General features: G+C 46.6%; 1 protein-coding gene across 1 annotated transcript in view; it reads right to left on the bottom strand.

Annotated features, from left to right (window-relative positions):
- Positions 1-12,446, bottom strand: part of LOC149330343 (ras-related and estrogen-regulated growth inhibitor-like) — a 45,062-nt gene that overhangs the window by 24,608 nt on the left and 8,008 nt on the right. The window contains exon 2 of the mRNA XM_089560924.1: positions 835-891. Within this exon, the coding sequence (XP_089417050.1) occupies positions 835-891 (57 nt within the window). The remainder of the gene's footprint in view (positions 1-834; positions 892-12,446) is intronic.

Raw genomic sequence — 12,446 nt, 5'->3', positions numbered from 1 at the left:
AAAGCTTAATGTGATAGCATATCAAGGCCACAACGCCAGATGAAAACAGTTTCATTTCGACCTACCGGGCTCGAATGTAACATGCTCTAATAAAAAATGTTGACGTACAAATGATGGAACATAACTAGAGTTTTATAATAAGTGAGTAATTATTCACTGGCGTCCACCCAAGAGCAACCATACGGCTCGAAAGGAAAGCTATGCAGCTTCCACAGAAACTTCGTAGCTAAAAAAAAATTCATCCTGGTCTGGGGTTCGAACCTGGGACCATATCATCACCGAAGCATTTTTATTGCTTTATTTCAAGGCTGCTTCGCGCTAATGAACTGCGGGAATCCTCCTTGGTTAACAGATGACTTGCAAGTTGCCTCAAGCTGTGCACGCCTTATATAATGCTAATAGCTGCTAAGTTAATGCTAGGATAGTGCTAAGTTTCTGACCAGCTTTCCTCCTTTTATCAAGCCACCGCGGTGGCTCAGTGGTTACGGTGGTCAGCTGCTGACCCGAAACACGTGGGTTCGATACCGACCGCGGCGGTCGCAATTATAAGGAGGTGAAATGCCTGGGGACTATGTACTGTGTGACGTCAGTGCGCGTTAAAGAACCCCAGGTGGTCGAAATTTCCGGATCCCTCCACCACGGCGTCCCTCATAGCCTGAGTCGCTTTGGTACGTTAAACCCCATAAACAACCAAACTATTAACCAACTTCATAATGCACGAAAAATGGTGATAGAAGGAGTGAAGAGCTAGAACCAAACCACAAACCAACTTCATACTGCTCAAAGAACGGAGATATAAGAAGTGAAGAGCTAGTGTCGCCTTCAAAAACTTACCTGTTTGGTGGTCGTACTCTCCGATGTACCGCTTCGTCAGGAACCTCACAACCAGAGCTAAAAAAAAAGAAATAGGACACAGAAAGCTAAGTTACAGCAGGGGACCAGTGGACAAGAACACTGACTCGCTGTTTTTACATGCTTGTGATACCTTAATTTTTGGGCTTAGCCCGCCGCGGTGGCTCAGTGGTTATGGCGCTCGGCTGCTGACCCGAAATACGTGGGTTCGATCTCGGCCGCGGCGGTCGAATTTCGATGGAGGCGAAATTCTAGAGCCCCGTGTACTGTGCGATGTCAGTGCACGTTAAACAACCGCAGGTGATCGAAATTTCCAGAGCCCTTCACTACGGCGTCCCTCATGGCCTGAGTTGCTTTGGGATGTTAAACCTCCATAAACCAAACCAAAATAATTTATGGGCTTAATGTTTTCTGCAACTGTCGATTACTTTTTAGCGCTTGCAAGTTATCCGGCAAAAGCGCAAGTCGCGCTGTTTAAAAACAAGGAATGCTCGCGAATTGCAAGTCGTCTTCTCCGCCCGCGCATCTGTCTTGCGGAGAGCCTACTTTTAGTTCGGCAGTCGGAAGAGCGGGTGATTGATGAAGACTCGAGAAAAGAACGTCGCGGAAAGTTGTCTTAGCCCAGTTCTGGTGTTATTTTGACTTCGACGTTTGTTTCCACTCTCGGAGCTATATATGTAACTGGCGCTCGCTCTCAAAGCCCGGTGTTTTGTGGATACTGTTCAAATAGCACCGCCTTTTAGCAGTAGTGTCGACGGAGGCTGGTACGCCACGCGAAAGAAACTGGGCCAAGGCACTGCTTTGTTACGTAGTCATGGCAATGACTGAAAACTAGTTCGCCTTTCCTAACTTATTAGAACGGCCGCGTCCAGACTACCAAACTGTTTGGATGCAAACACCTCCGCACCTTGAGCTATCCCTTGTCTGTGACCGCCTTATTGGATGTACAGTAGCGCATCATTTTAACGGGAACACGCACTGCACGCTTGACTTGGTCAGTGGCAGTACAGCATGCTTGCTTGCCATGGGTTTGTCTCCCTCCTAAAAAAAAGGTAGTGTTCGCCGCCATTTTCCTATCTATACCTGTGTGTGTGTGTGTGTGTGTGTGTGTGTGTGTGTGTGTGTGTGTGTGTGTGTGTGTGTGTGTGTGTGTGTGTGTGTGTGTGTGTGTGTGTGTGTGTGTGTGTGTGTGTGTGTGTGTGTGTGTGTGTGTGTGTGTGTGTGTGTGCGTGCGCGTGTGTGTGTATGTTTGTGTGCGTGTGTGTGCGTGTGTGTGTGTGTGTGTACGTGCGTGCGTGTGTGTACGTGCGTGTGTGTGTACGTGCGTGTGTGTGTACGTGTGTGTGAGTGTGTGAGCGTGCGCGTGTGTGTGCGTGTATGTGTGCGTGTGTACGTGCGCGCAGGTGTTAACAGTGAACATTACGCGTCTTCAAACCACCAGCAGCTTGTTTAAAAATGCTGGTGTAAAATCAGTCGCGACTGTAGACTTACTGTTGTTAAATATTTAAAATATGCGGCCCTCTAAGCGCTTACTCCCTGCAGCTCCCGGGCCTTGCTGACAGTCTCCTGCCACGCCATTGCCGTTACGAGGTTGCAGAAAAAAAGGGGCCCCGTTTCCCCTCTATGCAAGTTTTACGAGGGCAGTAATGTGCCAAAGACGTCCCAAACCACCGCTCTAAAAAAAAAAAAAGAAACTTATTCGTGGTTGGCGACCAGGGCGGCATATTTATGGCAATGCCTGTGCACAAAGCATGTCGTGAAAAACATACTTAAATTAAGCTCTTATCCCGCGTATATTACCACATATCAGAAGGTCATTAATGGCACTGCTTTAGTTGACAATGATATGATGCGGCAGTTTCGCACTGCAATATATCTCCTAACGATCGATCGTTAACCGAAGTTTACGCAGTCGGTAGAAAATCAATATTAGGTTGTCATAACTACGAGGTGCTAAGGATTCTATAGCTCGCTTTCAGCACCTATTCGTTTGTTTATTAGTATACTACCCTCTATTTCAAAGGCATTGCACAGGGTGTGAGGTTGCAAAGCATGCGCAAAAACAAACAAAAAGAATAAGCTGCAGGGAATGCACGAGCTGACAGCGATATGGACACGTAAGTTCGGATAGAATAATCAATTATTCAAGCGCCGCGATAGCAATTGCAATAATAAATAAGGAGAGAGAATCAGAACAGTAGTATGAGCAGATCTTTCCGCAGAACACACATAAAACAAAAATTCCCGGAACATGTGCTGTCTGATTTCTTTTTTTTTTTACACCAAGGAAACCCCTGGAGTTGACGGCTTAAGTTCATTTTAGCCAACAGAAAAACAATGGAATCTAACCACTTCCTTCTTGCTGTGTGTACATCCCAATGGCACGAAAAAATAAAAGGCATTTAAAAATGTTTGAGTTCATATTCAAATAGGTTTTAGGCGCAAAAAACAGACGAGACACATAGGAAAGGTAACAGGACGAAGCGCCAACTTCCAAAAGAAATTCCTAGAGCGCGCCTCATCATGTCGTTCTTGAGCTTTAGGTGACCCTCCTGCGCATGTGACGACAAGCTTTATAAGTACGTTTCATGCATGCAATAAAATCAGTTGGAAGTTGGCGCTTCGTCCTGTTACCTTTCCTATGTGTCTCGTCTGTTTTTTGCGCCTAAAACCTATTTCAATAGGAACCAAAACCAACTAGCTCAGCAGCAAGTGCTCTTAAATGTTTGAGTTCGCAGACTGCTCCAAGAAGCTTGTCACTAGGCGCTGGCGCCTGAATTTTTCAAATGAATAAAAATGTCCTACAGTGACAGTTGCGGCAAGGAAAGTAGAAAAATACCGGCTCGAGTACCGCCAACGCTCCCCGTACAGCGTAGAAGGTGTCGACGCCCCCGAAATGTCGTCACCCAGTTTGCTGCAATACGAGTCCTTATAGCGCCGAGCACTTTTAGCATCCTTAAAGCAGTTCGCATCATTAAGCAACAAAGCAAGCAGTCCCGAATCTTGGTAGGAAGCCAGACGATCCCGCCGCGTCATTCCCGAACGCTATACGTCACGCCATTGTTGTTGCAGAGTGGGAAAACAACGTCATCACCCTTTCCACATTCACGCCAACCTCTTTCTCTCTCTCTGCACGCAACGCGTCTGTGCGACGCCCTTTGTGTTTTGCTTGCGCTGTTTTTCGTGTCTACGAACGGCAACCTCGACCTCCTGAGGTAATTAGGTTTCCTCTCCAGTAGTTGTGTGCAGTACGGCACAGAGTGTCTAAGTGCTACCCCCAGTGTTACCTTCGATTCCAAAACCATATGGAACAGATCACGGAATATGGCGCCTTCTCAAAAGAAGTCCACTCCCAATGCGCATGGTAGTTACAGACTAAGCACATCTCAATGCCATCTTCACTTAGAAAAACAGATGAGGGAGAAACAGTTCAGTTAGGGTATACTATTTACCATCCCGAATCTCCCTTGTAGAGCTGCTTCGAGTAGCTGTAAACGACTGACAAATCTGCTGGGAAAAGTAGCCTTCGCACAACAGGGCTGATTGGAGATCGCTTTCAAAGACATTTGTCATCCCGGCAGGTTTCCAATGACGCTGCTGCTGATGATGATAAATGTTGTTGTAAAACTATGAGAGAGCCCCTCATTCCCCTTCCCTTGTAAAACTATGCTATTCTAAACCTCCTGCACTGAACCCTTGTATCCAAAATCTAGTAGTCCAGTTAGTAAACTGCGCCACCTGTTCCATTGTTGCGTCCTTTAAAGGGTTAACCAAGCCCTCGTATGTGGATGATATGCAATTTTTGTTTCCCGCATAATCCGAACTTCCGGTTTATTCGAACCGACGCTTTGGTGCAATCAACGCCAAATGTAGTAAAACGTTCTCGTTAACTCGAACTCCACATACTGCGAACTTATCTTCAGTCCCCTTCAGAATGTAAATGTCGAGCGGCGACTCTACTTTTTTTTCATACCTCCGTCGTTACGGGTGACCTGTACGGTTGAGTCATCGCTTGACACCTTTACCGGTAGATGGCAGGAACCCAGCAGCAACACCACCATCGCCATCTAGCGGCAGGAATGCAAAGCAGGCTAAAAGCATTCCACGCCAAGCGCAACGCCCTCGGTATATTTTAGTTGCGCTCAGCGAGCGCAGAAGCCCGCGACGCCCAAACTTTACTACCCACGACCTCGCACAAACAGTGCGCGAAATGCCTTTAGGCCTAAACTTCACCGGCGTGCGTCCCTCGTCTTGTGCGCACTGACGACCCGACTTAACTATAAACGCGAGTGAGCCGAGCCACTGCTCGTTCATGTTCGCTCGACTATGGTCAGATTATTCACATAGCTTACTCGACATATATAGAAGTTCTGCACTCATTTCACTTCGACATTTCCCTCCTTGGGCGCCTTCCTTGAGAGTAAACGCCATCGCCGACACCGTCGAATGAACCAAGAAACCTCCCGTGAAACGAAAAACTCCCCCCAAAAAATCCCTTGGCTTTCAAGACAGTTATCCAGGTTGGCGCTGATATCTAGGGGGCTTAATCTGGGCGCTGTCTGGGAAGGGATGAGAAGGATGGATGAGGGTTGCAGTATGACCAGTTTTGTGCCATCTTCACTCAAAAAGAGGGCAGAAAGAGTGGAGTTTTAGAGACTTAGCTTTGCTACCAGTGTTATTCTGAAATCCAAGCCATTGTTTCGAAATGGCGGCCGCAGTGGCATTCGTCGCATAGCAACAGTCTAAACATACCACGTGACCATATGGCCACCGTAATATGTAAACAGGTGGTACGCCACATAGCAACCAAGTGGCACACACTATGTGACCAAACCGGTTGCACAGCAACAGCGTATACTTACAACCAGCACCCAAGTGCAGTATATACTACTATACTTTCGTTTCCCTACAGTCATAGTCAGGCTGATAATGATGACGATGGTGATGATGATGATGATGATGATAAATACCCCTGTGCGGAAACAGCCGATTTGGGCCACTGATTGGTACCATTGGTACACAGATTGTGACCCACCTAAACGGCGCAGAATATTCGGAGTGGTATCAAACGATTCAGCGCGTGATGGAGCATAAAATTACTAGTCGAATCAAAGCTTAGGGTATTATAAGGATTCGTACCGACAACCTTTGGTCTCCAGAACCTTAATTTGTTGGATCTTCAGACGTCCACTACTACCAAACTACTTGACGTAGGTCATTTGAAGTGGTGTCAAATGATTTGTCTTCTTACGCTGTATACGCTGACATCAAAAAGGTTTGCGCGAACAAAATACAAAACTTACAGCTAACGCTCGATCACACGCTGCCGCAGCGTCTGGAAATTTTTTCTGTATTTATTAAGGTCATTAAAAGCGTTCTCCAGCACGAGACTCCCACACCGTGCCGGTGTATAACGTCGAGCACAGTGCACGGAACTGCGGCAGACAAGTATGCGTCGGGCGCGCTAGAGAAACGCCGCCCACGGCACCGGCAGGGCACGTTCAGCGAAGCGTGAGCCCAGTCTACGGACGGAGGGCGCGGATATATTTAAAGTTCGCCGACGCGGCCGCACGACGCGCCCAGAAGACGTCACCGACGACTGACGCATCGGGGAGGTAACGGCGCTGTAGAGGAGGCGTAAGGGAGAAAAAAAAATGGGAGGGGGGTCGTAAGGCTAAAGGTTGGTGTGCTGAGGATGTGCGGTGTAACGGCCAAGTGAAGTGTGGAAATGCAAGATCGAGAATTTCTGAACGGTGGTCCACCGGGGGTTTTGAATTCCCCCAGCTCACCGGAGGTACACGCCCGCCAGGAAGAAGAATGATGTACACCATGGTGAATCACGGGAATTTTTTTTTTTAATTCCTGATAGGAGTGCTATCTGAGTCATTTATGTGACGGAAGAGAGTAGGGAGGTACCGCAAGAAAAATATATATATATAATTTTTCTTCGTTCCCGATAGGAGTGCTATCTGGGTCATTTAAGTGATGGAGAGTAGGGAGGCACCGTGGCGCCATCTATTTGAGCATGCGCGTCTTAGTCGTGAAGAAATTCACTTTTCTTTGCTTCTTTTCGTTTCTTCTTTCTTGGAACGATAGGTGACCCCCCTCCCTTTTCGAGCATGAGGAACTTATGGGCGGGAGGTTGTCGCTTTTAGAGTATGTACTGTTTCCGTTCACTTTTGGAGTATGTACTGGAGTATGTATGGAGTAGGGAGGGTTGCGGGGGCTGCGGCAAGAACTAGGCGTCGGTGGCATACCGACAGTTTGTTCCAGACTTTTCTGTTTCATGAAAGAAAGAAAGAAAGAAAGAAAGAAAGAAAGAAAGAAAGAAAGAAAGAAGGAAAGAAAGAAAGGAAGAAAGGAAGGAAGAAAGAAAGGAAGAAAGAAAGGAAGAAAGAAAGAGAGAAAGAAAGAAAGAAAGAAAGAAAGAAAGAAAGAAAGAAAGAAAGAAAGAAAGAAAGAAAGAAAGAAAGAAAGAAAGAAAGAAATAAGAAAGAAAGAAAGAAAGAAAGAAAGAAAGAAAGAAAGAAAGAAAGAAAGAAAGAAAGAAAGAAAGAAAGAAAGAAAGAAAGAAAGAAAGAAAGAAAGAAAGAAAGAAAGAAAGAAAGAAAGAAAGGAAAACTGTTCACAGACCCGCTGTCTTCGAGAGCGCGCCTGTCGCGAAGAGACGCGTGGGTTGACTGATGCGCTCGCCAACCTTCCTTTCATTCTTTGCTTCTTTTCCTCGTCGGCATTGACAGCTGCAGACTCGGGCGAAGCAACAACGCATGTGAAGGAGCAATCGTGACTTCTCACTCTTTGGACGAACTATATACATTCACCTCGCGGGCATACTACCTTCTTTTTTTTATCTACTGCACTCGAACAGTCGGGCCCGTCAGACTAGTCTTCCCGCTTGTTCGACGCGGAAAGCGTTTGCAGGGCTATTTCTGCATTGGGCGGTGGAACTCCTAACGGACACTTCTCTTCCCAACCAGTCCTGTCAACAGCAGCCATCCTACGCCCGTGAAGTACTAGGACGAAAAGGCTGGGAGTTTTTCCTTTTTTTTTTTTGGGGGGGGGGGGGGGCTTTTTGTATGCAGTCGGGACGATTAATGGGTACAACCAACGTAATATATTTCACAACGCCATAATTTAATTCTTCGCGAAATTTTGATTATAACCACAAAATTAAAATTAATAAGGGAATAATTACTCATTGACATCCACCCGAGCGCAGCCATACGACTACAAAGGAAAGCTATACAGCTTTCTCAGAAACTTCGTAGTTAAAGAAAAAAAGAATAAACCGCGGACCAGGACAAATTTTTCTTTAACTGCGAAGATGGCTGCGCTCGGGTGGGCGTCAATGAGTAATTACTCCCTTATTACAAACCTACTCCACCTTGGGGGACTGCCCTAAACATCTGACCAAAATTACAATTAAAACTCGGAGTTCAATACAGGCTCGGCGAATGCTTTAACTAAAGCCGATTAAAACAGGTAATTTAACTCCTTTTCTTTGTGACATTCCGAGATACACTCTAAACTGATAAGAGTAAAACGGGAGTAAACTGTCGTTTAGCGCGCACCCCACCCCCTGGTGAACGCTGCAAGGAGGTGTGATAAAAGACACATTGCTCCCTTTTTAGTCCAACGTAGGCGTATTTGAGTTTAGCGAGCAGAAAGTTGCCATAGTCCTCACCCACATCCCGCGTAATGAAAAGACAGCGAAGGCTGCTCGCGTTTCAAGACAATTATGGAGGACGATTATCGAAGGTATTGGAAGGCCGTGCTAAGAAGGGCGCATATAGATTCGATTGGCCCGGGTCCTTCCAATGCATCATCGTCGTGAGCCTGACTACGCCCACTGCAGGGCAAAGGCCTCTCCCATGTCTCTCCAATTAACCCTGTCCTTTGCCAGTTGCGGCCAACGTATCCCCGCAAACTTCTTAATCTCATCCGCCCACCTGACTTTCTGCCACCCTCTGCTACGTTTTCCTTCTCTTGGAATCCACTCCGTTACCATTAAGGACCAGCGGTTATCTTACCTTCGCATTACATGCCTTGCCCAAGCCCATGTCTTCCTCTTGATTTCGACTAAGATGTCATTAACTCGCGTTTGTTCCCTCACCCACTCCACCCGCTTTCGATCTCTTAACGTTACACCTATCATTTTCCTTTCCATACCACGCTGCGTTGTCCTTAACTTAAGCGGAACCCTCTTTGTTAGCCCCAACGTTTCTGCCCCATAGGTGAGTACGGGTAAGATACACCTGTTGTATACTTTTCTCCTGAGGGATATATTCCTTCCAATGCCATTTAATGAAAAGATTCCACACCATTGCAGTTTGTACGGGGGACCTGTGCATAGAATTTTCTCTGCGGAATACAATGCCGGCGTCTGTGTCGCAGTATATAAGTCTCTTTTCAAAACACAGAGACGCCGACCAGTAAAATGAAAAATTGTAATTGACGTTTCGGTGCCCAGAACGGGGGCCTTGTTGTGAATTGTAATTGACGTTTCGGCGCCCAGAACGGGGGCCTTGTTCACAACAAGACCCCCGTTCTGGGTGCTGAAACGTCAATTACAATTTTCCTTTTACTGGTCGGCGTCTGTGTGTTTTGAAATTTATCCCCCCGGCCAGACGAGATTGTCACACTCTCGACTTCATCAGTATATAAGTCGTAACCGGAAACTAGAGCGTCCACATATCTGACCAATGACAAAGTTATGAGGGAGTGCTGAGAACAAGTCACGTGATCTAGGTCACGTGATCAGGGTGTTCCTCGGACTGTGACCAGGCATGGGTAAAGAGGGGTAGAAAAAGAGCGCCATAACTGCCGCTATCCCTGTTTGTTCTAAAGGAGAACTAAATATCCGATGCTGTTTCTCTTTCCTGAGATACAAGCCCTCCTCTGTATCCTCCGTCTCACTCTTCCGGCCCCTCGCCTTCGATTCGCCCCTATTTCCAGCACACATCGCGCAACTCCAGATGCAAACTCTACCGTTGTTTTATTACTTATAAACACCAAGCGACGGCTACCGAAAACTCCCCAATGTTCGCCTCTTCCACTCCAACCCTCCATCCGTTCCGTACACGCGCAGAGCCCGTTTTTTCCAGAAGAAAACAACAGCACAGAGGAGAGAGCGAAAGAAGAGGGAGGAAAGATCTGCTTTAAGCAACATCGCACCGCCTCTCCCTTTCCCACTCCTGGCCGGAGGGAGCCGGAGAAGAGGGGAGAGGGTTCGAGGCCAGCGGGGGAATTCCCAAATGTCTTCTTCTTCGACCAGAATAGAGCCTCTCCTGCCAAGAGGAGCCCGTACGCCGGAGCTTGCTGTTGGATGTTGTCCTGCTGTTGCTGCTGCTAATGCTTTTTCTCGCGCAGGGGTGGCTCTATGCGGACAACGTTCATCGACACCCTTTCCCTTTGCTTTTTGCGCTTCTTTTCTTTTCCCCCGCACTCCCACCCTTCTCCAGGTGAGGGAGTTTTGGCGCCACTTTTGCCGTTCGCTTCACCTGGTCTAGTCTCGGCCCGGGCAGGAGAGGAGTGCGTTAGCGGTGTGCTTGCTGGTAAAGAAGAAATATACAACCGCATACATAGGCTTTGCATAGACAATGGCAAAAGATAGTTCCGCATGGGCAGGAAGGTAGGTTTGCGCGACAAGGCGAGAGCTTAAGTATTCGCTGAGGAGAAATCAAAGTATCGATTGATTAGCGCGTGTTCATGTCCAACATTCTCTGAAAAAAAAAACTTTGAAAATTGGAAAACTGCAAGATACTGTTATATAAATATTGAAAGTGGTCCATTCTTCTGATATAGCCGCCGCGGTGGCTCAGTGGCTATGGTGCTCGGCTGCTGGCCCGAAAGACGCGGGTTCGATCCCGGCCGCGGCGGCTGAATTTCTTTGGAGGAGAAATTCGAGGCCCGTGTACTGTGCGATGTCAGTGCACGTTAAAGAACCCCAGGTGGTCGAAATTTCCGGAGCCCTCCACTACGGCGTCTCTCATAGCCTTAGTCGCTTTGGGACGTTAAACGCCCAAAAACCAAACCATTCTTCTGATATGTAGCAAAATATTTCGTTTAAACTGTTTTCATCGATCGCATTAAACAGTTAAGACTGTCATATAAAACCACCGCGGAGCGCATTTGACGATAGAAAAAACGCTAATAAAAAAAATATAAGACTGCCGTCGGGTGATCTGCAGATATATCGAATGTTATAGTGAAATCTTAACATATACGAAAAAAATTGCGTTCTTAGACGGTTTCCTGCTAAAAAAAAAAATCGTTTGTCCACAATTTTTAGGTATGAACGGAAAACAATAATCCCGCCGCGGTGGCTCAGGGGTTACGGCGCTCGGCTGCTGACCCGAAAGACGCGGGTTCGATCCCGGCCGCGGCGGCTGAATTTCGATGAAGGCGAAATTCTAGAGGCCCGTGTACTGTGCGATGTCAGTGCACGCTAAAGAACCCCAGGTTGTCGAAATTTCCGGAGCCCTTCACTACGGCGTCCCTCATAGCCTTAGTTGCTTCGGGACGTTAAACCCCAATAAACCAATAAACCATAAACCAAAACAATAATGGCTTCACTGAAACGGGAGCTCGTATAAGCTCGGAAAGAATAAAAAAAAAATATTAGGCAGGTATCTCCGCCCTGTCCGTTGATCTACAGTTCAATGCAGCGAAGTTTACTTTTGCGCATTTGAACTTGACTCAATAAATAACCACCCTGAGTTTGGTACATTTTGGCCCCAGTTGCCGCTGTGCCATTAACCCCTAAAAGCACCACTACGTATGCGACTCCCTGCAACTGTTGTTGAATAAGGAACTTTCTCTGACGTCACGACTACAAACTCCCTCGTCAATCCGCTGCTCAATGGTAACGTAGACCAAAATGTCCTGAACCATAGCATGTGAGTCAGACAGTTCGTGCTCTTCATGACACGTCACCTTGTTCATGCGGGTTCAAGTGCAAAGTAGAACGGGAAGTTCTGTTTTGGGATGCCAACTACGCGACATACAACTTGATTGATTGATTGATTGATTGATTGATTGTTTGATTGATTGATTGATTGATTGATTGATTGATTGATTGATTGATTGATTGATTGATTGATTTATTGATTGATTGATTGATTGATTGATTGATTGATTGATTGATTGATTGATTGATTGATTGATTGATTGATATTTCTGCCAATAACAACACTGCCTGATAGAGAACGTCGACTAATGCCTGTACTGCAGCAAAAAAAAACAACATGCTTCGCCAGCGGTCGAATTTCTATGGAGGCGAAATTCTAGAGGCCCGTGTACTGTGCGATGTCAGTGCACGCTAAAGAACCCCAGGTGGTCGAAATTTCCGGAGCCCTTCACTACCGCGTCCCTCATAGCCTGAGTCACTTTGGGACGTTAAACCCCCATAAAACCAAGCAAGAGGCGTTGGTTGTATTGTAGTGCCTTATTTGGACATCCCTTCATTTTTCGTTCCGGCTCCTGCTAAACGTAAAAATTTGAAAAAAAAAATGTCTATCTTTATCATTAGTCGGTAACCATAACATGAACAAGATCATCCCGACAGTATAGTTACCAGCAGTTTTTGGCGAGCG

This window comes from Amblyomma mixtum, chromosome 9 (assembly GCF_055824585.1).
Source record: "Amblyomma mixtum isolate Tamu chromosome 9, ASM5582458v1, whole genome shotgun sequence".
Classification (NCBI taxonomy): domain Eukaryota; kingdom Metazoa; phylum Arthropoda; class Arachnida; order Ixodida; family Ixodidae; genus Amblyomma; species Amblyomma mixtum.
The sequence above is the reverse complement of the archived record's forward strand: the minus strand, read 5'-3'. Positions and strand labels throughout refer to the sequence as shown.